At 46.6% G+C, this 26,288-nt stretch overlaps 1 protein-coding gene and 1 long non-coding RNA gene across 2 annotated transcripts in view; both read right to left on the bottom strand.

Moving 5' to 3' along the window:
• LOC310636547 overlaps positions 1-26,288 on the bottom strand; it is a 331,701-nt gene that overhangs the window by 250,242 nt on the left and 55,171 nt on the right. The gene's annotated exons all lie outside the window — the stretch shown is intronic.
• On the bottom strand, positions 4,008-23,453 carry LOC310636516 (uncharacterized protein). The gene is made up of 4 exons (XM_083356435.1): positions 23,356-23,453; positions 18,047-18,893; positions 10,729-10,819; positions 4,008-5,222 (listed from the first exon to the last, which is right to left on the bottom strand). Exons 2-4 carry the CDS (start codon positions 18,746-18,748, stop codon positions 4,480-4,482), a joined length of 1,536 nt encoding a protein of 511 aa, XP_083212561.1. The 5' UTR covers positions 18,749-18,893; positions 23,356-23,453; the 3' UTR covers positions 4,008-4,479.

Genomic DNA, 26,288 nt, shown 5'->3' on the forward strand with positions numbered 1-26,288 from the left:
TTTTAAATAGAACAGGGTTTCCCCAAGCTTCTGGCTGGGGAATTGTCGGCGCTGAAGTCTACACATGCTAAAACTATTGAGGCTGGGAAGCATGGACCGTACAGTCTTCAACTTATAACACTGAAGAAAGGGATTTCTGACATTTTTTCACACAACCATTGCAGCATCCCTGTGATCGCACGGTCAAAATTCAGAGGCTTGGCAACTGGTTCACACTTATGGACGGTCGCTGTGTCCCAGGGTCAGGTGGGTCACCTTTTGCGACCATCTGACCAGCAGAGTCGAGGGGAAGCCAGATCCACTCGACATCCAGCTTGCTAACTGAACAACTGGCGCGTTTCGCTTAACAACTGTGGCCAGAGAGGTGGTAAAATGGAGCAAAATTCACTTCGCCAATGTCTCGCTGAGCAACAGAAATTTTGGCCTCAATTGTGGCTGTAAGTCGAGGACTACCTGTATATACAAGCAGAGTAAAACGAGACGAATCTTGAAGGGTGATTTTTTTTTTTAAAAAAAGAAGAACATGTATGCAACTGCCGCATTGCCATAAGGCGGAAAGCATGTTTTATTATAAAGCCTCTTACGGGGATTCCAGAGCCGAAGAGGAGAGCGCTGTGGAAACAAGGGAGAGAAAGAAGAAGGGAGACAAGATAAAACAGGTTTTTTGGGGTTTTTTTGGAAGAATACATTGCAAATCGATTTAACCGGACTGGTTCTAGAGACAAAGCAAAAGTACCTCAGAATACAGGGATTCAATGCTTTCAAGGATCTGTTCTCCGGAGTTTGCCGTTTAGCTCCCGGACATTTTGTTACCAAACTAGGTAACATCTTCAGTGGGGTTTGGGGGTGAAGTGTCTCCACCAGTCCCAAGACCAACCCACCATATCCAGCCTACGAACGAAGAAGACATTTCACCCAAAAAAACCCTGCTGAAGATGCTACCTCACTTGTTAACGAAATGTCCAGAGGCTATAAACAGCAACCTACAACCCAAACTACAAACATTTTCCACAATTTCTAACTTTCATGAGGACTAGTACCCCTGTGCTTCACGTGGATCTCAAGGAGGTTGAGAACAATGTCCCGAAAAGCCGTTCAGAGGTGACCACTTGTACTTCCTAACCTCTTGGACCCACATCAAGAGAGAGGGAAAAGAGTTCTGCAGAGGCTTATAGGTGGAAAAAAATGCTGCATTCTCACTTTTTACTTTAAATCACTCTTCCTTCTCTGTCCATGCCAGTTCAGGACTCGTCTGTGACACATACTTGACATTTTCTTGGGATAGAACAGGGATAGGCAACCTCGGCTCTTTTATGATTCGTGGACTTCAACTCCCAGAATTCCTGAGCCAGCTATGCTGGCTCAGGAATTCTGGGAGTTGAAGTCCACAAGTCATAAAAGAGCCGAGGTTGCCTACCCCTGGGATAGAACGTGGCCATAAGATCTTTCTAGTTCAGTCGTGTTTCAAACTTGGCAACTTTAAGACACGCGAACTTCAATTCCCAGAATTCCCCAGCCAGCATGGTGGCTGGGGAATTCTGGCAGTTGAAGTCGACGTGTTTTAAAGATGCCAAGTTTGAAACACAACTGTCCTAATTGATCATTCTACCCCCTGCAGGGGCCAATCGGATTCTTCCAATTAGAGGGCTAAAAGCAGCGCAGGAAAATGGCCGCCCGACCCACTATATGGCCTTGTTATTGCTTCAGATGAGTGACAAGCCACGAACGGATGCTCAAACGGCACTGCCCTTTCTTTTCTCAAGGCCACAATGAAGGACGGTGCACAAACAGCAGCAGTACAGGCAGTCCTCAACGTACGACCAGAATTTCCACCGCTAAGCAAGGCAGTTGAGTCGCGTTCGGTTTTACGACCTTTATTGCCCTCGTGTGGTTTTTTTTTTAAGCGAAGCATTGCACTTTGTTAAGCGAATCACACGGTCGTTAAAACGAATCAGCTTCCCCTATTTGACTTTGCCTGTCGGAAACCAGCGGGCAAGTTCACAAGGTGATCACATGACCTTGCAACTGTCGTAAGTACACGTCAGTTGCCAAGTGAGGGGTTTTTTTCCCCCAGTGCTATTGCAACTTTGAACAGTTGCGAAACAAATGGTGGTGAGTTCAGGACTACCTGTGTTAAAATTCTGGTGTGTGTGTGTGGGGGGGGGACTGGTTTCCTCTGGTTCAAGCACGAGAACCAGGGTTGTGTACAGGTAGTCCTGTCGTTTAATGACTGTTTGAAGTTATAACACTGGTTCCATGGAGAAAGGTTTTTCCACGGACCAGAGAGTGTGGTTTCGTGTGTTGCCTGCCTCCCACGGATGGGGTTGGGGACCCCTGTTATAGCAGATCTCTCTTGAGGTCCTTACAACCTAGTTCCAGAATTTGGACAGCTGCTGGGGGGAAAAATAAGATCATAAAATTGGATAGATTATGTGGGTGACCCGATTTACAACCGTCACAACTTACAGTCTTAAGTCGAGGACTGGTATATTTGCTGACTGAATTTATTCTGCATTTGTTAGTCATAAACTTTCCTCTCCTCCTCCTCTATGAAGACTAGGAATGGATGCTCTTTTTTTCCTGTTTTTTCCTCTCTCTCTCTTTTTTTTGAAATGAGAACCTTTTTCGGCACCACCCCAAAGCTAAAAGAAAAGCCACATTTGTGTGGAACGGCGGAATAATTATAATTATAGCTATTGGAGTAAAAGCAGAGTTTGCCGCTGCTTGGCATGCCAAAAATCTTAAATCCAACCCCCAGCTTCTCAAAAGAGACAGGTAATGATAAAAAAATAATAATTATAATAAATACTTGAGCTTTGTGTAGCCGCTTTGAGCAATCAAAGCCCTTCACATATATTTATCTTGAAATAATAAGAATGTAATCTTCAGAGTGAACACACGGCAGTTTCTCAACTTTGATGGCTTTGGGATGTGTGAACGTCAACTCCCAGAATTCCCCAGCCAGGGAGTTGACGTTCACACATCTTAAAGCCGTCAAGGTTGAGGAACGCTGCGATATGGTAAGTTCATCGTTACTATGCCCACAATACAGATGGATGGGCTGCACTTGGGAAGAGCCAAAATAACAAGAGACATTCTACTTCCTAGCTGGTACATGACAAGCAGATCAAAAGACAAGTGCTGGGCACTTGGATCCGATTCCCAAATGGTTTCTCTTAAGTGCAAACAACGCCCGTCTGCCACTCTTAAAGGCAGCTGGTGTTTGACATTAAGATCTTCCGAAACCGACCCACAGAAAAAAATCAATAGTTGCTCTAAATCAGAGGTCTTCAAACTTGACCCCTTTTAAGACTTACGGACTTCAACTCCCAGAATTCCTCAGCCAACCATGATGGAATTCTGGAAGCTGAAGTCCACAAGTCTTAAAAGTGGCCAGGTTTGGAGATCCCTGCTCTAAGGCAGGGGTCCCCAACCTGTGGGCCACTGGGCCACGGCCTGTTGGCCACCGGGCTGCGTGAGGGGCTGGCCGGCGCATGTTTGCAAGTGGGCATAGTTGCACTTGCGCGACCGTCAGAAGCATTTCTGGCCCCACTCGTGCGAGCGCCATGGGCATTTGTGACCCCGCTCGCGCGAGCGCTCACAGTCCCACTCACACGAGCAACGGGTGTTGTGTTCACACCCACCCACCCACAAAACCATCCCTTCTTTCCCCCCTCTAAACCACCCCCCCCCCCCGATCCGGGCTGCCAACTCCGAATGGATGGGGAACTCTGCTCAAAAGAGATTGAAGAAGGGGTTAGGGCAAGGGTCTTCAAACTTGGTCCTTTTATGACTTGTGGACTTCAACTCCCAGAATTCCTCAGCCAGCATGCCAGGCTGAGGAATTCTGGGAGTTGAAGTCCACAAGTCATAAAAGGGCCAAGTTTGAAGACCCCCTGGGTTAGGGGGTTCAAATCTGCATCCCTCTGCAACTCTTTAAAAAAAAAGAAAGACCCTCTCTTTTAAGCCTCAAGATGGAGAAGCCGTCTGACCCAAAATAACATGCTTTGCTAACCAGGCCTTTCTTGCCTCCGCTCTCCCAATTTTGCTTTCGGGCAATTCAAATTGCTCCCACTGCAGTGAACCGCATGCTGAGAGAAGCTGTCATTCCAAATATGGTAACCTATCAAATCACCCCTATTCTTGGAACTGATCAACTGAGCTTGGGGCGAAGGGTTCGCGCCTGAGGGACCGTCCACCGGAATGAAGTTCCAGCTGACTTTTTTTTTTTTTGCAACTTTAGTGGGCCAACCTTGCCTGGGGTGGGACTACTGTGGATCTCATCCATCACCGGTCAATTGGAGAGGTTGACAAGCTCCCCCGCACCTCCAACCAAGCCCAGGGGGTGACCATTTTGTTCCCCACCGAGGTGAGGTGAAAACTGCTATGGATGCCATTCAGACGAGACGTTTGATGACCTCCTCCTCCAGAAACGTCCAAGGGCGAGGTGCCACTAGCCCAACTCTGGCTCGCGCCCGCTCACTCCCCCGAGTGCGTCTTTTTGTGTGCAATCAAGTACAGGCCTCGGGTGAAGCTTTTCCCGCAGTCCAAGCACTTGTAGGGCTTCTCGCCCCGGTGCGTCCGCTCGTGGGCCGTGAGGTTGGAGCTGCGGCGGAAGGCCTTCCCGCAGTCCGCGCAGCTGTAGGGCTTCTCCCCGGTGTGGGTCCGCTCGTGGACGATGAAATCCGAGCTCCAACGGAAGCTCTTCCCGCAGTCCAAGCACTTGTAGGGCTTCTCGCCCGTGTGGGTCCGCATGTGGGTGGTGAGGTTGGAGTTCCGATTGAAGCTCTTCCCGCAGTCGGCGCACTGGAAGGGCTTCTCGCCCGTGTGGATCTTCTTGTGGCGGATGAAGTGGGAGTGGTGGTCAAAGCTTTTCCAGCAATCCTGGCACTTGTAGAGCCGTTCCTCCGTCTGGATCCGCCGGCGGAGCACGACGCAGCGCTTCTGCCGGGGGCTCTCTTGGATCCTCTCCTGGAAAAGGATCCCGCCGAGATCTTTGTAGCCCACTCTGCACGGGATCGCTTCGGAGGCCCTCTTGGTTGGCAAGGGGACCGAGGACTTTTCGGGCCTCACCTCGTTCTCGGAAAACTTGCCCAATCCAGGCCGTGGCAAGAGGCTGTCCTGGTTTTTAGGGAGCGACGTCCTGCCGGCCGACTCTCGATCAAGGCAACCTTGGGCCCAGAGAGGTGGCCGCTCCTGTTCATTCGACATCCTGCCCCCTGCTGGAGGAAGAATAGAAGGACACGGTGAATTTGAGGAAAAATCTTACAGGTAGACTCGGCCTGCTCCAAGGTTCTACAGATAGCCCTCGACTTACAACACAGCAGTTCCCGTTTAGCGACCGTTCAAAGTTACAACGGGACTGAAAAAGGCGATTTACGACAGTTTTTCACACCGACGGTTGTAGCGTCCCCATGGTTACCTGTTCAAAATTCAGATCCTTGGCAACCGGTTCGTGTTTATGACGGTCACAGTGTCCCGGAGTCATGTGATCACCTCTTACGACCTTCTAACAAAGAAAGTCAGTGGGGAAGCCAGATTCACGTAACAACCAGGTTGCTAATTTAACAAATGCAAGGATTCGCTTAACAACTGCGGGAAGAAAAAGTTGTAAAAACGGAGCAAACGCACTTAAATGTTTCACTTAGCAACATAAATTTTGGGCTGAATTGTGGTTGTAACTCGAGGACTAATGGTAATGGCTTCCCCCTCCCCCCACAGAGTCAAATTACCTCAATGCAGAGCTCTGCAACCAGCACTTATTTACAACTGTTTGCAGAATCCCATTCTCACATGACCGTAGTTTGCAATGTTTTTTGGCAAAAACACTCCATAGTGAAATGGGCTCATTTAATGACCCCAGAATTCACTTAATGAGTCCGGCTTCACTTAATGACCATGGTGATTTCTTTAATAACCACAAAAATAGTTTGTAAAATCGGGCTGGTTACAGGATGACCCATGTCCTTTACTTATGGCTCATTACCAGTTTTACCAGCGGCTTTCCCCAACTCGATAGTGATCAGACAAGGCAGGGGGGGGGTCTTCAAACCTGGCCCTTTTATGACTTGTAGACTTCAACTCCCAGAATTCCTCAGCCACCATGCACGCCCGCTTAAGAATTCTGGGAGTTGGTCCGCAAGTCATAAAAGGGCCAAGTGTGAAGACCCCTGAGATAAGGGGTCTGTCTTTTCCCATCACCTCCACTCCACTGCCCATGCTTGCTGAGGATGATGGGAAATACAGGCACCCTATGGGAAAGGTCTTACTGACTTACTTCCTAATCTGCATAGAAAAGAGGGACCGATTATGTTAAGCATGCCATCCGAAGCCTCCTTGCGTGGCTCACAAATTAAAGCTTCAGAGAGGTACAGAGTGGCGAGGACGGCAGAAAAGATTATTGGCAGTTTCCTCCCTTTCATCCAGGACACGGCATGTAAGCACTGCTTGAGCAGGGTCCACACAATTGTCTTGGACGCTACACGTCCTCTCCACAACCTGTTGTCCTTGTTCCCTTCTGGGAGGAGGGGGCTCTGTGGTATCCGAAGCCGAACATCCAAATTCAGCCACAGTTTTGTTCCGTACAGCATCAACCTTGTGGACTATGTATGCCAAGATGGACAGTGACTAATATTTCTATGTATTTCTACATGAGGGTGCAGGTATATACATATGTATGTACATAGCGTGTTTATGTGTGTTATATATGTGTACACCTTTGAGAGCAAGCAACAGAATTTCATTGTTAATGTGTGCCAGCATGCCCGCAGTAAAAAAAATGACAATAAAGATTAACTTATCTTCACGTTCGCAAACAATTGTTGGCGGAGGATTACAGCAAGCCCCCAAGCTTAGCCTAACATGTGAACTAGCTATTTTTCTGCTCGGCGCAGAAAACCTCCTTAAAAATGACCAGCACTGATCACAGTGGAATAATAACCGTAATAACACCCACTGATCCTAAGCATCACATGTTAAACATTACAGTGTAGTGGCAGGTGAGAAAGACCTTTGGAAACACAGCAAAGAGATGCTGCCTTGGAAAAGATCAGATAAGAGAGGGCAGGACCCACAGCTGTACAATGGCTGGAGAAAGCAGCTCAAAATGGGCCCTTCCTTGCTTCCCAGGGTGTAGAGGAGATGGCGGGTATCTGTCTATGGAGATTCTCAAGTCATCCGGGTCGTGGTTGTCCCCAAGGTGCTTTTTTTACGAGGCAGCTGGACTTTCTTGCTTTTTTCTGTACCAGCCTGCTACCGGCCCTGCAGAAAAGGCAGGGACAACCCCTTTTACAAGAAGGCAAGAGGCTGGAATTACGCCTGCCAAATTTATTGCTACAAAAACAAACGGAACAAGACAAACCAAGAAACCGGAGCTTTAAGAAATAGGAACTATCCAAGCGGTTGCCTTCAGCAAACCAGCCCTCCCCACACATTCCCCTTATATAGAGTTCAGGGCGTGGCTTCTCTCTGCCTCCTTCCGAGGAGCCCCATTGCCTTCCTCTGTTTACTCCTGATTGACTGCCTCCTGCGTCGGGCGTCCTTGAACAGGGCCAGCTGTGGGTCATCTTCATCCACGCTGTCAGGCTCACACAGCTGGGTCTCCGTGGTGACCAAGTGGGAGGGGCCTGGCTGAGGGCTCTCATCAGCAAGATCTTCAACCCCCTCAGCAAGGTCTTCAACACCCCCGTCCTCCTCTGAGTCGTCCGACCCAACTGCCGAACCCACAGGCTGACCCTGAATCACAACATGCTTTTTCCTTTGAAGAACAACCCAACAACCTGCGCCTGTCTTCAACAGCGAAGGGACATCCTGCAGCCAAGAAGGCTCCACGCACTCAGGTGACCCCGAGGACACAGGTAAACCTCCCAGTCGGCCTCAAGGACTCTCTAAAAAGAAGGCAAGTGACCGGCTGTCTGCAAGGAGTATAAATCCTTCTCTTTCCCCACCATCCAGTCGGAGCTGAAGAAGCTTCTCGGAAGAGAAGCGAAACGTCTTTAAAAGAAAAAAAAAAACAAGAAAGTCCAGTTGCCTCCTGGGAAAAAAAGCACCTTTGGCAGAGGGTGGGTAATTTCTACATTATGTACTCACACTTTCAAAATTGCAAGATCCTGTAACTGCAACCTTACAAAAAAGTAGAAGTAGACTTGGAAGCTGCCCAGAGTTTGTTATAAGATGGGAAGAAGTTAGAATTAAGTTTAATATAAATTTATTAAAAATGGGTGGGATGTTATAACAATTAGAAGGGAAAAAAACCCAACTAGACACAAGGACAATTTCCCACCCCCCATGCCATCACTCTGCTAAACAACAAATTCCCACAACAGTCAAACTACTTAGTAAGGCTGTATTACTATTATTATTCTCATCTTTCCTATTATATCTCCTTATCTTCTGATGACTATAACTGTTGTAGTTTGTATGTTACAATTTATATTGTTTTATTTAGTATCCTAGTACGATTTCTTGATTGCTTATTTAGTATCCTTTGACCATCGCTGCGTGTTGGTACCTTATGATTTATGAGGACTGTATTTTATGATTATAATCATGATTTATCACTTGTTGCTTGTATGCACACTGAGGGTTTTATGTACTGCAGACAGATTCCTTGTGTGTCCAATCACCATTGGCCAATAAAGAATTCTAATTCTTCTAATTCTAATAATTCAATACGGGTAGTCCTCGACTTGCAGCGGTTCGTCTAGTGACCGTCCAAAGTTACAACAGCACTGAGAAAAGTGACTTATGACCATCACAGCATCCCCAGCGTCATCTGATTGACATTCGGACGCTTGGTAACTGGTTCATATTTATGACGGTTGCCATGTTCCGGGGTCACGTGATCCCCTTTTGTGGCAGGCAAAGTCAAGGGGAAAAAGCCAGATTCAGTGAACAATCACGCGACTAACTTAACAACTGCAGTGCTTCACTTAAACAACTGTGGCGGGGAAACTCGTCAAATGGGGACAAAACGCGCTTGACAAATTCCTCACTTAGTGTTCTGTCCCAGCCTACGTTGAGTCCTTGTTATGCTCACAAGGAGAAACCCCTCTTCCAACAAACAGGCAGGAACCGCACGGAAAAACTAACCCCTTTTATTATTCACAGACCTGAGTCAGTGTCCAAGGCAAACAAACACAGTCCACAGAAACTCGGTCCTCAACACGAACGGTTGCCCTCGGCAACCAACCCCTCCCACACCTCCCCTTTGATTATTCAGCCAAGGCGTGGCTTCCTCATGCCTTCTCCTTTGCCTTTGGAGCCGCCCCATTGCATTCCTCTGTCCTACTCGCTTCTCTTGCCGGCGCTTTCATGCATCCTGGATATTTCCTCAGCTGCGCTTCGTCACTGTCCAACTCAGGCTCCCAGCACAGCTGGGTCTCAGCCTGAGTGCGAGTAGAGGGGCTAAGCTCCTCGTCAGACTGTTAAGTCTTGGAGCCCCTCAGAGCCTTCCTCTTGACTCTTAATGTCACTCCGGGCCCCTCCTCCTCCTCCTCCTCCTCTGATTCCTCAGACTCAGCTGCCGGATCCACTGGCTGGCGAGGAATCACAACACTTAGCAACTTGAATTTGGGGCTCCATTGTGGTCGTAAGTGAGGACTAGCCAAAGGAATGAATAGATAGATAGATAGATAGATAGATAGATAGATAGATAGATAGATAGATAGATAGATAGATAGATAGGTAGGTAGGTAGGTAGGTAGGTAGGTAGGTAGGTAGGTAGATAGGTAGATAGATAGATAGATAGATAGATAGATAGATAGATAGATAGATAGATAGATAGATAGATAGATAGATGATAGATAGATAGATGATAGATAGATGATAGATATAAATGATAGATAGATAGATAGATAGATAGATAGATAGATAGATAGATAGATAGATAAATGCATGCAGGCTAGCTCGTTCATCTGGCCCGTTTCCTCTCTGGTATACTGGGAAGGCTGACAACAGGGTCCTGATAGATGTCATTGTTTAATCAAAAGAATCCAGAATTGCCCCAACCCTATCAGATCAGGTCAGCCGGGCAGATATGGTAGGAGACAGCCGGTCCCTCAAATAACCAGCCCCTTCCCCTGTACGGCTTTAAAGTGGCGACCAGGCCCTTGAATCACAGCCAGAAGCAAACAGGTAGCCACTGCCAGAAGTAGCGGTTGTCCCTCTTAATTTAGGATAGATAGTTGATGTGCTGGCTGTCAACCAGGCTCAAGGTTGACTCAGCCTTCCATCCTTCCGAGGTAGGTAAAATGAGGAGCCAGATTGTTGGGGGCAATTAAGCTGACTTTGTAATAATGCTGCTTGGGGGCCCCCCGAAAGCCCTAATAAAGCAGGCATATACATAGAATGAAGGCTATTGCTAAGCACATTGATTTGTGCTTTAAATTGTAAGCTGCCCTGAGTCTTCGGAGAAGGGCGGGATATAAATGGGATTAAAATAAAAATAATAAAAATTTGTCACTGCAAGGAGGTGTGGTGGGGTGCACCGTATTTTTCTCCCCCCCTTGCGTTTTGTTTAAAGCAACTCCGTAATCTCCACCACCTTGTTAAAGCAATCTCACGGTTTACTTATTTCCCGGCACGTTTGATTTTTTTTTTTTAATCACACCTTAGATTTTTTTTTACTCCTACTTCCGATTTCCTGTAAAACAACAATCCTGTAAGGTGGATCGGGCTGTCCTACCCATAGATTAGGGCACTGGACAAAAAACCCCCCACAAAACTCACCCTTTAGAGTACCCAGCTTTCGAGAAGCCCCCAGATAGACTTGATGGATCCTTGGAAGATTCACCGTCATTTCCTCAAAGGAATCTTGACCCTGAAAGAGCAAACAAAAGGATCGCGATCGGAACCCACGATATTTGGAACGAAAAACGGACAATTTGACGACATAACGTTAGAATCCTGTTTTTTATGAACATTGGGAAAGTCAATCGAATTGCAGCGGGCAGAACCACCTTGACCAGGGCTTTTCAACCTTGTCACCCCTTGTACCACTTTTAGGATACGGCAACATCCCGAGTACCGCCAGTCGCCTAGCAAGGTGTCAAAAACTTGACCAAAAAAAAAAAAGGAAAAAAGTGATGAAGTACAGGTAGTCCTTGACTTACAACAGTTCACATAGTGACTATTCAAAGTTACAATGGCACTGAAAAAAGTGCCCCCCCCCAAGCCACAGCCGAGCAAGACCCCTGCCTGCCCGCCCGGCGGCGCTCTTCCTCCTGTCCGAGGTTTTCATTGTTGTGAGCATTTCTGTTGAGGATTGGCAGCGGAGGTGGGGTGGGGGGTGTTTGGTTTTTATCCCCCCCACCGTCTGCTGGGTGGTTGCTGCAGGTTTTGGTGACTTCACATGACCCTGGGACACTGTGACCGTCATAAATATGAATCAGTTGCCAAGCACCTGAATGTAATTCACAAGACCCTGGAGATGCTGCAAGATTCCAGCTGATCGGCACTTCTTCTGGGCTCAGCAGAAGCGCCGGGATCAGCGCCGAGCTCCAGCTGGAGCCTGGCGCTGATCCCGGCGCTTCCGCTGAGCCCTGACAGCCCTGCAGCTCCGGCCGTCCCTCGCTCAGGCTTGTGCGGTGCTGCCACCGGTTCAGCTCATTCCCCTCCCCCGCTACCACTTTTCTAGGATGGTGGCGTACCACCTGCCAGGTGCCAATGCACCACAGGTGGTGCCCGTACCACTGGTTGAAAAGCCCTGACCTAGACAAGCTCAGCTGAACTTGGAAAACTTAAGGAAGTCAGGCCAGGTTAGGGTTTGAATGGGAGACCACAAGGAAATCTCTCGAGAGGGCAGTTGGAAAAAAAATCAGAAGAAAACGATGGCCCCCAAAAAATTCTATACAGGTAGTCCTTGACTTACAACCATTCATTTGGTAACCGTTCAAAGTTACGACGTCACTGAAATGAGTGACTTATGACCATTTTTCACACTTACCACCTTTGCAGCATCCCCCGTGGTCACGTGATCAAAACTCACAGACGCTTAGCAACTGGCATGCATGTATGACGGTTGCAGTGTCCCGGGGTCACGTGATCGCCTTTTGCGACCTTCTGACCAGCAAAGTCAGTGCGGAAAGCCAGATTCACTTAACAACCTGGTTTACTAATTTTACAACTGCAGCGATTCACTTAACTGTGGCAAGAAAAATTGTAAAATGGGGAGGGGGGGGGAAATCATTTAATAGCTGTTTTGCCTAACAACAGAAATTTTGGGCTCATTTTGGTTGTAAATTGAGAACTACCTGCATTGTTGTCAAAAAGGCCCTCAAGGCCACCAGGATTCAGGATTGAGAAATTTTTCATTTCTATTAAAAACAGATGATCTCCAAATGTGCAAAGCTGGCCTTCGCTGCCCTGAATCAAACTGATGACAGTGTGGTAGATGAAATTCATATTTAAGTATTGATATGGGTGAGACCATTCGTGGCTTTGGAGTTGGGTATCATCAGTACGCTGATGATACCCAGCTTTTTATTTCGACCCCAAACCACCCCAGTGATGCCCTCAACGTGATGTCCCGTTGCCTGGAGGCGGTTCGGGTCTGGATGGGGAGGAACAGACTTCAACTCAACCCCGACAAGACTGAGTGGCTTTGCATACCTGCATCCCGGGTTAATTCGGATATTCCATCTCTCTCTATGGGGGGTGAATTATTACCCCCCGTAGATAGGGCTCGCAACTTGGGAGTCCTCCTAGATTCACGGCTCACTCTGGAAGATCACATAGTGGCTGTGACTAGGGGGGCTTTCGCCCAGGTTCGCCTGGTGCGCCAGTTGCGGCCCTATCTAGGCCGGGATGACTTATGCACGGTCACTCCCGCGCTCGTGACCTCTCGTCTAGACTACTGCAACGCTCTCTACATGGGGCTGCCCTTGAGGACCACCCGGAGGCTCCAACTGGTACAGAATGCAGCCGCGAGAGTTGTGTTGGGAGTCTCCCGATACTCCCATGTTACACCTCTGCTCCGTGAGCTGCATTGGTTACCAGTTGTCTTCCGGGTGAGATTCAAGGTGCTGGTAATGGTGTTTAAGGCCCTACATGGCAGGGGTCCGGAGTACCTCAGGGAGCACCTGCTGCCGGCATCATCTTCCCTCCGCTCTGTGCACTCCCACAGAGAAGGACTCCTCAGGGTGCCACCGATCAGAGAATGTCAATTGGTGGCCCCCAGGGGGAGATCCTTCTCTGTGGGCGCTCCGGAGCTATGGAATCAGTTACTGGTTGAGCTCCGGATGGCGCCTGATCTTCGCTCCTTTCGCCGCGATCTAAAAACATACTTGTTCGAACAAGCCGGACTGGCCTGATGGGGGATTGGTGGGGTTTTTTATTGTTGTTTTATTGGGGTTTTAACATTGTATTTACTGTTTTTAGTGGGCAGATATTTAATTCTTTTTTAATTTTTGTAACTTTGTATTTTTATTCTTGCCCTGTTCACCGCCCTGAGTCCTTCGGGAGAAGGGCGGTATATAAATATTATTAAATAAATAAATAAAATAAAATAAATATTCATGCGAAACCTAGTTCAAATGTGTTCTTATTGGCTGTTATAATGAGAGGGTTTGTGTCAAAAAGCTTAACTTTTTCTGGGAATTAAAGGCTATGAAATCAGCTCTTCCCTTGAGATGTGTTGCACTACAACTCTTCGTCAGCCACAGCCAACCATGGCCATCCCCATCTAAGCGTGGTATTGATGGGAGTTGTAGTCCGAGCTATCCGAAAAGCACATGTTCACAACAGCTTCTTGAGAAGCAAAATCGTAGAACTTTAAAAAAGATCAAACTTTCTGGCCCACTTTTTTTTTTCCAAACTAAGGACCCCATTTGTTCCATTAATGGCTCTGCAAAATGGGCATAGGCGGGATGAAACCTAAATCTTAACATCAGCAGGATGAAACCTAAATCTAACATCCTTTCACATACAATTTTAATTCAATTAAATGCATATATACCATGTCGCATGTATTTATTTACAGCTTCCCCTTGATGGTTTGCTAGAGCAGCATTTCTCAACCTGGGCAAAAAACTCTTAAGATGTGTGGAATTCCAACTCCCAGAATGCAGCATGGCTGACTGGGAAACTCTGGGAGTTGAAGTCCACCCAGCCAAAGTTGGGAAACACTGTGCCACAGTCAATTTGGTGCAGTAACCTGAGCTACAAATGAAGATATATACATATACATATACATACATATACATATATGCATATATACAGTTGCAAGAAAAAGTATGTGAACCCTTTGGGATTACGTGTTTTGCATGAATTGGCCATAAAATGGGCTCTAAACGTCATGTAAGTCACAACAATAGAAAAACACAGTCTGCTTAAAATAATACTACACAAACATTAGCTGTTGTCATGTTTTAGTTGAACACAAGATGGAAACATTCACAGTGCAGGGTGGAAAAAGTATGTGAACCTTTGGACTTAATAACTGGTTGACCCTCCTTTGGCAGCAATAACCTCAACCAAACGTTTCCTGTAGTTGCAGATCAGACCTGCACAACGATCTGGAGTAATTTTGGACCATTCCTCTTCACAAAACCGTTTCAGTGTAGCAATATTCTTGGGATGTCTGGTGTGAATCGCTCTCTTAAGGTCATGCCACAGCATTTCAATCGGGTTGAGGTCAGGACTCTGACTGGGCCACTCCAGAAGGCGTATTCTGTTCTGTTGAAGCCATTGTTTTGTTGAATTACTTGTATGCTTTGGGTCATTGTCCTGTTGCATCACCCATCCTCTGCGGAGCTTCAGTTGGCGGACAGATGGTCGTACGTTTTCCTGCAAAATGTCCTGATAAACTCTGGAATTTATTTTCCCATCAATGACAACAATCCGTCCAGGCCCTGAGGCAGCAAAGCAGCCCCAAACCATGATGCTCCCTCCGCCATGTTTTACAGTGGGGATGAGGTTTTGATGTTGGTGTGCTGTGCCTTTTTTTCTCCACACATAGTGTTGTGTGTTTTTCCCAAACAACTCAATTTTGGTTTCATCTGTCCACAGTATATTTTGCCAGTAGTGCTGTGGAACATCCAGGTTCTCCTTTTGCAAACTTCAAACATGCTGCAATATTTTTTTTTGGACAGCAATGTCTTCCTCCGTGGTGTCCTCCCATGTACTCCATTCTTGTTTAATGTTTTCCTTATTGTAGATGTGTCAACAAAAATGTTAGCATGTGCCAGAGATTTCTGTAGGTCTTTAGCTGACACTCTAGGATTCTTCTTTCCCTCATTAAGCATTATGCGCTGTGCTCTTGCAGTCATTTTTACAGGACGACCACGCCTAGGGAGAGTAGCAACAGTGCTAAACTTTCTCCATTTGTAGACAGTCTGTCTTACCGTGGACACATGAACATCAAGGCTTTTGGAGATTCTTTTGTAACCCTTTCCAGCTTCATGCAAGTCAACAATTCTTGATCGTAGGTCTTCTGAGAGCTCTTTTCTGCAAGGCATGGTTCACATCAGACAGTGCTTCTTGAGACCAGTAAACCCAAAAACAGGTGTGTGTTTTTAAAGGGCAGGACAGCTGTCAGCAACACATCCAATATCATCACACTGATTGGAGTGAAGGTTGGCTCACTCCTGGAGAAGTCATTAGGCTAGGGGTTCACACACTTTTTCCACCCTGCACTGTGAATGTTTACATGTTATGTTCAATTAAAACATGACAACAGCTAATGTTTGTGTAGTATTATTTTAAGCAGACTGTGTTTTCTATTGTTGTGACTTACATGACGTTTAGAGCGCATTTTATGGCCAATTTATGCAAAACTCCACGTAATCCCAAAGGGTTCACATACTTTTTCTTGCAACTGTACATATATATATATATGTACGCTGATGATACCCAACTTTTTCTTTCCACCCCGAACCAACCCAGCGATGCCCTCTCCGTGATGTCCCGGTGCCTGGAGGCGGTTCAGGTCTGGATGGGGAGAAACAGGCTTCGTCTCAATCCCGCCAAGACTGAGTGGCTGTGCATATCGGCATCTCGGGTTAACCAACTTATTCCACCTCTAACGATGGGGGGTGAGGTGTTACCCCCCGTTGATAGGGCTCGCAACCTGGGCGTCCTCCTGGACTCACGGCTCAATTTTGAAGACCACATAGGAGCCGTGACCAGGGGGGCTTTTGCACAGGTTCGCCTGGTGCACCAGTTGCGTCCCTATCTGGACCGAGACACCCTACGCACAGTTACTCATGCGCTTGTTACCTCCCGTTTGGACTACTGTAACGCTTTCTACATGGGGCTGCCCTTGAAGACCACTCGGAGGCTTCAACTGGTGCAGAATGCGGCCGCGCGAGTTGTAATGGGGGTCTCCCGATACTCCCATGTAACACCTCTACTCCGCGAGCTGCATTGGCTTCCGGTTGCCCTCCGGGTGAAATTCAAGGTGCTGGTTATCACCTATAAAGCCCTACATGGCCTGGGTCCGGGCTATTTGAGGGAACACCTGCTGCCGGCATCAAACGCCCTTCGCCCAGTGCGCTCCCACAGGGAGGGTCTGCTCAGGGTGCCGCCGGTGAGAGATTGCCGGCGGGTGACACCCAGGGATAGGGCCTTCTCAGTGGGAGCGCCTGCCCTCTGGAACCAGCTGCCGGTGGAGCTGAGGACTGCCCCCGACCTCCGATCATTCCGCCGGGGCCTGAAGACCTGGCTCTTTGAGCTCTCAGGCCCAGGCTGAGGAGAAATTTTTAACTGGGGTTTTAAGTATACAGGGTCAATTTAATATTTTTTAATTTGGTTTTTTAACTTTTGTATGGTGGATTTTTTAATTCCCTGTAAACCGCCCTGAGTCCTCAGGGAATAGGGCGGTATATAAATGTAACTAAATAAATAAATAAATAAATATGTGTGTGTGTGTGTGTGTGTGTAAATTATTCAAATTGCTAATAAAGAATTTTGGGAGGCTGATATGATCATTTCGAACTCTTTATGTTCTCATCAGTCAGTCATACCCTTTATCTGAGATTCGAACCTGGGCTGATTATATATTAGGCAGTTGTTGTTTTTTTAACTTCCTGAGCCACAGGTTCTTTCTCTCTTTTATTAGCTAGAAGGCAAGGCAAATGTGTGTTAAGTATTTGTCAAGGCTTTTTGAATGCACCTTGCTAATTAACTCTTTCATTCCTGTTTTGGCCCGACTCAGGGCTTATCCACAGGATATAGTCAACTTATGACAGCTCATTATTTGTGTAAATTATTCAAATTGCTAATAAAGAATTTTGGGAGGCTGATATGATCATTTCGAACTCTTTAGGTTCTCATCAGTCAGTCATACCCTTTATCTGAGATTCGAACCTGGGCTGATTATATATTAGGCAGTTGTGTTTTTTTTTTGAATAGTTCTACACGGGAAAAAACCCGAATAACCAAAGATCCATATACATATACATATACATATACATATACATATACATATACATATACATATACATATACATATATATATATATATATATATATATATATATATATATATAAAAGAAATTGCTAAGCACTTTTGATGGACCTCTGGGGGGCTAAGGTAAAGGTTCCCCCGCACATGCGTGCTAGTCGTTTCCAACTCTAGGGGCCGGTGCTCATCTATGTTTCAAAGCCAAAAGCCAGCGTTTGTCTGAGGACGTCTCCGTGGTCATGTGGCCAGCATGACGCCAAAGGCACATGGAGCGCTGTTACCTTCCCACCGTAGGGGTCCCTATTTTTCTACTTGCATTTTTACATGCTTTCGAACTGCTAGGTTGGCAGAAGCTGGGACAAGTAACAGGCGCTCACTCTGCTACACGGCACTCGGGATTCGACCGGCCAAACTGCCAATCTTCTGATCGACAAACTCAGCGTCCTAACCCACTCAGCCACCGTGTCCCTTTTGGGGGGCTACCCTCAGCTTTTTTTGGAGCGGAGGGCACTGACAATGTCCCTGGCTCAGGGCACAGTTCAATGTTCCCCAAACAGTCCATCACAACTACAGGAAGTCAACATGAGCTTTATAGGTCAATCCACCAAGACAAGGTGGAAAACAGGCAATAGGACCAATGCTCACCGACTCGACCTCCGTCTGCCTTAGGAGGAAGCCCTCAGCAAGGGCCACCGCCTGGGCACAACTCTCCGGTCCCCTGTCCCTGACGCAGTCTTGTATCTCCAGGGGCAGGATGGCCAGGAACTGCTCCAGCACCAGGGTCTCCAGGATCTGCTCCTTGGTGTGCCTCTCCGGCTTCAGCCACCGGTGGCAGAGCTCCCGGAGACGGCTGCAGACCTCACGGGGCCCTTCGGCATCCTGGTAGCAAAAATGCCGGAACCGCTGCCTCTGGGCTTCCGTGTTCCCCATCTCTTCCTCGCAGACTTCCTCCTTCACTTTCCAGCCAAAGATCTGTGGGGTCATCCCGCCAGAGGGCTGGGCCCTCTTGGAGTCGCTAAAAGCCACCAGCTCCGGCAACGGAGGGGTCCCCCAACCTGGATGTGGGGCCTGAACCATCTTCAAGAAATTCTGCCATTGGGCTTCCCAGCGCTGGGCCAGGCCTTCATCCGGCTCCTGCTTGATTTGCAGTGGGGACCCCCATCTCGGTATTTCCGTGGGGCCACCAGCCTGGACGACACACGGTTCCTTCTCAGCTCCCTCGGCCAGCTTGGCACAAGCTGTTTCCTTCTCCTCCATTTTGACTCCCTTTGCTTGAACAACCTGGAGTGGGAGGTGCAGGGATGAGGGGGTCCCCCTTTCTTTCCGGATCGCTTTGCTGGATGCCATGGGGAGGTGTGTGTGTGGGGGGCTCTTATCCCATGTCAGGCCCAGACTGGGGTTCTTTCCTTGATATCTGCCAGGGACGGTGGAGGGCAAACTTTCCCAAGTCAAGACTCACACCAATGCCGCCAATGGGGTGAAGCCTTCTCGCCTAATGTCAAAGAAAATAAGAGAATAAATAAATGATAGTCTAAATCATAGTTTCTCAACTTTGGCCACTTTTAAGACCTGTGGACTTCAACTCCCAGAACTCCCCAGCCAGCTACGGTCAACAAACTATAGTTCAGTTACCCATCTATAAGATATATATCAGATAAGCATCTTCAGCAAATATGCTATGCTATGCTGGCTGGGGAATTCTGGGAGTTGAAGTCCACAGGTCTTAAAGCGGCCAAGGTTGAGAAACAATGGTCAACAAACTATAGTTCAGTTACCCCTATATAAGATATATATCAGATTAGCATCTTCAGCAAATATACTATGCTATGCTGGCTAGGGAATTCTGGGAGTTGAAGTCCACAGGTCTTAAAGCGGCCAAGGTTGAGAAACAATGGTCAACAAACTATAGTTCAGTTACCCATCTATAAGATATATATCAGATAAGCATCTTCAGCAAATATACTATGCTATGCTGGCTGGGGAATTCTGGGAGTTGCAGTCCACAGGTCTTAAAGCGGCCAAGGTTGAGAAACAATGGTCAACAAACTATAGTTCAGTTACCCCTATATAAGATATATATCAGATTAGCATCTTCAGCAAATATACTATGCTATGCTGGCTAGGGAATTCTGGGAGTTGAAGTCCACAGGTCTTAAAGCGGCCAAGGTTGAGAAACAATGGTCAACAAACTATAGTTCAGTTACCCATCTATAAGATATATATCAGATAAGCATCTTCAGCAAATATACTATGCTATGCTGGCTGGGGAATTCTGGGAGTTGCAGTCCACAGGTCTTAAAGCGGCCAAGGTTGAGAAACAATGGTCAACAAACTATAGTTCAGTTACCCCTATATAAGATATATATCAGATTAGCATCTTCAGCAAATATACTATGCTATGCTGGCTAGGGAATTCTGGGAGTTGAAGTCCACAGGTCTTAAAGCGGCCAAGGTTGAGAAACAATGGTCAACAAACTATAGTTCAGTTACCCATCTATAAGATATATATCAGATAAGCATCTTCAGCAAATATACTATGCTATGCTGGCTGGGGAATTCTGGGAGTTGAAGTCCACAGGTCTTAAAGCGGCCAAGGTTGAGAAACAATGGTCAACAAACTATAGTTCAGTTACCCCTCTATAAGATATATATCAGATAAGCATCTTCAGCAAATATACTATGCTATGCTGGCTGGGGAATTCTGGGAGTTGCAGTCCACAGGTCTTAAAGCGGCCAAGGTTGAGAAACAATGGTCAACAAACTATAGTTCAGTTACCCCTATATAAGATATATATCAGATTAGCATCTTCAGCAAATATACTATGCTATGCTGGCTAGGGAATTCTGGGAGTTGAAGTCCACAGGTCTTAAAGCGGCCAAGGTTGAGAAACAATGGTCAACAAACTATAGTTCAGTTACCCATCTATAAGATATATATCAGATAAGCATCTTCAGCAAATATACTATGCTATGCTGGCTGGGGAATTCTGGGAGTTGAAGTCCACAGGTCTTAAAGCGGCCAAGGTTGAGAAACAATGGTCAACAAACTATAGTTCAGTTACCCCTCTATAAGATATATATCAGATAAGCATCTTCAGCAAATATACTATGCTATGCTGGCTGGGGAATTCTGGGAGTTGCAGTCCACAGGTCTTAAAGCGGCCAAGGTTGAGAAACAATGGTCAACAAACTATAGTTCAGTTACCCCTATATAAGATATATATCAGATTAGCATCTTCAGCAAATATACTATGCTATGCTGGCTAGGGAATTCTGGGAGTTGAAGTCCACAGGTCTTAAAGCGGCCAAGGTTGAGAAACAATGGTCAACAAACTATAGTTCAGTTACCCATCTATAAGATATATATCAGATAAGCATCTTCAGCAAATATACTATGCTATGCTGGCTGGGGAATTCTGGGAGTTGAAGTCCACAGGTCTTAAAGCGGCCAAGGTTGAGAAACAATGGTCAACAAACTATAGTTCAGTTACCCCTCTATAAGATATATATCAGATAAGCATCTTCAGCAAATATACTATGCTATGCTGGCTAGGGAATTCTGGGAGTTGAAGTCCACAGGTCTTAAAGCGGCCAAGGTTGAGAAACAATGGTCAACAAACTATAGTTCAGTTACCCATCTATAAGATATATATCAGATAAGCATCTTCAGCAAATATACTATGCTATGCTGGCTGGGGAATTCTGGGAGTTGAAGTTCACAGGTCTTAAAGCGGCCAAGCTTGAGAAACAATGGTCAACAAACTATAGTTCAGTTACCCATCTATAAGATATATATCAGATAAGCATCTTCAGCAAATATACTATGCTATGCTGGCTGGGGAATTCTGGGAGTTGAAGTCCACAGGTCTTAAAGCGGCCAAGGTTGAGAAACAATGGTCAACAAACTATAGTTCAGTTACCCATCTATAAGATATATATCAGATAAGCATCTTCAGCAAATGTACTATGCTATGCTGGCTGGGGGATTCTGGGAGTTGAAGTCCACAGGTCTTAAACCGGCCAAGGTTGAGAAACAATGGTCAACAAACTATAGTTCAGTTACCCATCTATAAGATATATATCAGATAAGCATCTTCAGCAAATATACTATGCTATGCTGGCTGGGGAATTCTGGGAGTTGAAGTCCACAGGTCTTAAAGCGGCCAAGGTTGAGCAACAATGGTCAACAAACTATAGTTCAGTTACCCATCTATAAGATATATATCAGATAAGCATCTTCAGCAAATATACTATGCTATGCTGGCTGGGGAATTCTGGGAGTTGAAGTCCACAGGTCTTAAAGCGGCCAAGGTTGAGAAACAATGGTCAACAAACTATAGTTCAGTTACCCATCTATAAGATATATATCAGATAAGCATCTTCAGCAAATATACTATGCTATGCTGGCTGGGGAATTCTGGGAGTTGCAGTCCACAGGTCTTAAAGCGGCCAAGGTTGAGAAACAATGGTCAACAAACTATAGTTCAGTTACCCATCTATAAGATATATATCAGATAAGCATCTTCAGCAAATATACTATGCTATGCTGGCTGGGGAATTCTGGGAGTTGAAGTCCACAGGTCTTAAAGCGGCCAAGGTTGAGAAACAATGGTCAACAAACTATAGTTCAGTTACCCATCTATAAGATATATATCAGATAAGCATCTTCAGCAAATATACTATGCTATGCTGGCTGGGGAATTCTGGGAGTTGAAGTCCACAGGTCTTAAAGCGGCCAAGGTTGAGAAACAATGGTCAACAAACTATAGTTCAGTTACCCCTCTATAAGATATATATCAGATAAGCATCTTCAGCAAATATACTATGCTATGCTATGCTGGCTGGGGAATTCTGGGAGTTGAAGTCCACAGGTCTTAAAGCGGCCAAGGTTGAGAAACAATGGTCAACAAACTATAGTTCAGTTACCCTTATATAAGATATATATCAGATTAGCATCTTCAGCAAATATACTATGCTATGCTGGCTGGGGAATTCTGGGAGTTGAAGTCCACAGGTCTTAAAGCGGCCAAGGTTGAGAAACAATGGTCAACAAACTATAGTTCAGTTACCCCTCTATAAGATATATATCAGATAAGCATCTTCAGCAAATATACTATGCTATGCTATGCTGGCTGGGGAATTCTGGGAGTTGAAGTCCACAGGTCTTAAAGCGGCCAAGGTTGAGAAACAATGGTCAACAAACTCTAGTTCAGTTACCCATCTATAAGATATATATCAGATAAGCATCTTCAGCAAATATACTATGCTATGCTGGCTGGGGAATTCTGGGAGTTGCAGTCCACATGTCTTAAAGCGGCCAAGGTTGAGAAACAATGGTCAACAAACTACAGTTCAGTTACCCATCTATAAGATATATATCAGATAAGCATCTTCAGCAAATATACTATGCTATGCTGGCTGGGGAATTCTGGGAGTTGAAGTCCACAGGTCTTAAAGCGGCCAAGGTTGAGAAACAATGGTCAACAAACTACAGTTCAGTTACCCATCTATAAGATATATATCAGATAAGCAATCTTCAGCACATATACTCTTATTTTGTCTCGATCTAAGCACCTCCAAAAATTGGGCTGCTGTCCTTTCCTCCCCCTTTCCCCCCACCCCGCCATGAAAACACCACTCTCCCATCTTAGCATGACCCTCTCCCCTCCCAGAGCAGATGCCTTCCAGCGGGATCGGGTGCCAGCCCCATCCTCCCCAGCCGTCTGAGCACCATGGGCTTTGGATCCAGACCAGCTGCCAGCCGGCCAGCCTTCTGCAAGCTTTTCTTCCCCAACCCCCCAACCCCAACCAACTGCCATTGGGGAGTCTCTTTGCACCAAGGTCTCCCCCTCCCAACAAAAAAGGGCTTGATTGACGCCTGATCAAGCCCCAGCTGAGCAATAATGCACCCGTTTCTGCGGGTTTTTTTGGGGTGGGGGGGTTTGTTCGCTCACTGCAAGGGCGAAATCCCGGAGAAGCGCTCTCTGCAAAGGAGCAGCAGGAATGGAGGGTGAAGGCGGAAAAGGCAGGCGGGGGGGATGCTCCTTGCCAAGGACCCCCCCATACACACACAAGCTAAAAGCAGGGATGGCCGCTCTAGCAGCCGGCCACTCTATCGGATTAACCCTTCGGCTGGGGTTCCCCCGCAGCGCTTGCAAAGCCTGAGCGGGAAAACGTGCCTCCGGCCACGCCTAGGGCAGGGGTAATTCTGGGAGTTGAAGTCCAGGAGTCATCAAAGAGCCGAGGTTGCCTAGCCCTGGGCTAGGTCGTGGGGAAGGAAGGGGCTGGGCGAAAAAGAAGGGAGACCCTAAGGGGTAGGTCTCTGTGTAGGCTCCCCAAGGCAGGGGTAGGCAACCTGGGCTCTTTGATGACTCGTGGACTTCAACTCCCAGAATTCCTGAGCCGGCATAGCTCAGCTTGGAAACCGCTCCCTTTCCCCCTCAGCGTGGCTGGCTCAGGAATTGTGGGAGTTGAAGTCCACAAGTCACAAAGCGGTCTAGTCCAGGGGTAGGCCACCTTGGCTCTTTGATGACTCCTGGACTTCAACTTCCAGAATTCCTAAGCCAGCCATGCTGATGGGAAAGGGAGAGGTTTCCATGCTGAGTTATGCTGGCTCAGGGATTCTGGGAGTTGAAGTCCACGAGTCATCAAAGAGCCGAGGTTGTCTACCCCTGGCCTATACACTAAACTATTCAAACCTAGACCTTTTATGACTTGTGGACTTCAACTCCCACAATTCCTGAGCCAGCATGGGGGAAACTATGGCTGCTTTATGACTCGTGGTCTTCAACTCCCAGAATTCCTGAGCCAGCCATGCTGAGGGGAAAGGGAGAGGTTTCCATGCTGAGTTATGCTGGCTCAGGAATTGTGGGAGTTGAAGTCCACAAGTCATAAAAGGGCTAGGTTTGAAGACTAGTTTAGTGTATAGGCCAGGGGTAGACAACCTCGGCTCTTTGATGACTCCTGGACTTCAACTCCCAGAATTCCTGAGCCAGCATAGCTCAGCTTGGAAACCTCTCCCTTTCCCCTCAGTATGGCTGGCTCAGGAATTCTGGGAGTTGAAGTCCACAAGTCACAAAGCGGTCTAGTCCAGGGGTAGGCCACCTTGGCTCTTTGATGACTCGTGGACTTCAACTCCCAGAATTCCTGAGCCAGCATAGCTCAGCTTGGAAACCTCTCCCTTTCCCCTCAGCATGGCTGGCTCAGGAATTCTGGGAGTTGAAGTCCACAAGTCATAAAAGGGCTAAGTTTGAAGACTAGTTTAGTGTATAGGCCAGGGGTAGACAACCTTGGCTCTTTGATGACTCGTGGACTTCAACTCCCAGAATTCCTGAGCCAGCATAGCTCAGCTTGGAAACCTCTCCCTTTCCCCTCAGCATGGCTGGCTCAGGAATTCTGGGAGTTGAAGTCCACGAGTCATAAAAGAGCCAAGGTGGCCTACCCCTGCTTTAGTGACCGTTCAAAGTTACCACATTCTGTGGAAAAAAGAGACTGGCAAGTGTTTTTTCACACTTACAACCATTGCAGCATCCCCTGGGTCATGTGACCAGTACAACAATTTGTTTAGTGACCATTCAAAGTTACAATTCAATAACCATTCAATATCACAGTAGTCCAAGTCTATGCCCCAACCACCAGTGCTGAAGAGGATGAAATTGACCAGTTCTATGAAGCACTACAGCACCTTATAGAACTAACACCAAAAAATGATGTTCTTATCATCATGGGGGATTGGAATGCTAAAGTAGGAAGCCAAAAGATAACTGGAATAACAGGCAAGTTTGGCCTTGGAGTGCAAAATGAAGCAGGGCACAGGCTGATAGAATTCTGTCAAGAGAATACGATGGTCATAGCAAACACTCTTTTCCAACAACCCAAGAGACGGCTCTACACATGGACATCACCAGATGGTCAACACAGAAATCAGATTGACTATATGCTCTGCAGCCAAAGATGGAGAAGCTCTATACAGTCAGTAAAAACAAGACCAGGAGCTGACTGTGGCTCAGACCATGAGCTTCTCCTTGCAAAGTTTAGGCTTAAACTGAAGAAAGTAGGGAAAAGCACTAGGCCAGTCAGGTATGAATTAAATCATATCCCTGTTGAATATACAGTAGAGGTGACAAATAGATTTAAGGAATTAGATCTGATAGACAGAGTGCCTGAAGAACTATGGACAGAGGTTCGTGACATTGTACAAGAGGTAGCAACCAAAACCATCCCAAAGAAAAAGAAATGCAAGAAAGCAAAATGGCTGTCTGAGGAAGCTTTGCAAATAGCTGAGGAAAGGAGGGAAGCGAAAGGCAAGGGAGAAAAAGAAAGATACACCCAATTGAATGCAGAATTCCAGAGAATAGCTAGAAGAGATAAGAATGCCTTCTTAAATGAACAGTGCAAAGAAATAGAAGAAAACAATAGAATAGGGAGGACCAGAGATCTTTTCAAGAAAATTGGAGAAATGAAGGGAACGTTTAATGCAAAAATGGGCATGATAAAGGACCAAAATGGCAGGGACCTAACAGAGGCAGAAGAGATTAAGAAGAGGTGGCAAAATTACACAGAAGAACTATACAAGAATGAGCTTAACGTCCCTGATAATCACAATGAGGTGGTCACTGACCTCGAGCCAGACATCCTAGAATGTGAAGTGAAGTGGGCCTTAGAAAAGCTGAGCAACAACAAAGCTAGTGGAGGTGACAGTATTCCAGCTGAGCTATTCAAAATCTTAAAAGACAATGCAGTAAAAGTGCTACACTCAATTTGCCAGCAAATTTGGAAAACTCAACAGTGGCCACAGGATTGGAAAAGATCAGTTTACATTCCAATTCCTAAGAAAGGCAGTGCCAAAGAATGTTCAAACTATCGCACCATTGCACTCATTTCTCAT

Source organism: Vipera ursinii (genome assembly GCF_947247035.1).
Source record: "Vipera ursinii genome assembly, chromosome: 2".
Taxonomy (NCBI): Eukaryota; Metazoa; Chordata; class Lepidosauria; order Squamata; family Viperidae; genus Vipera; species Vipera ursinii.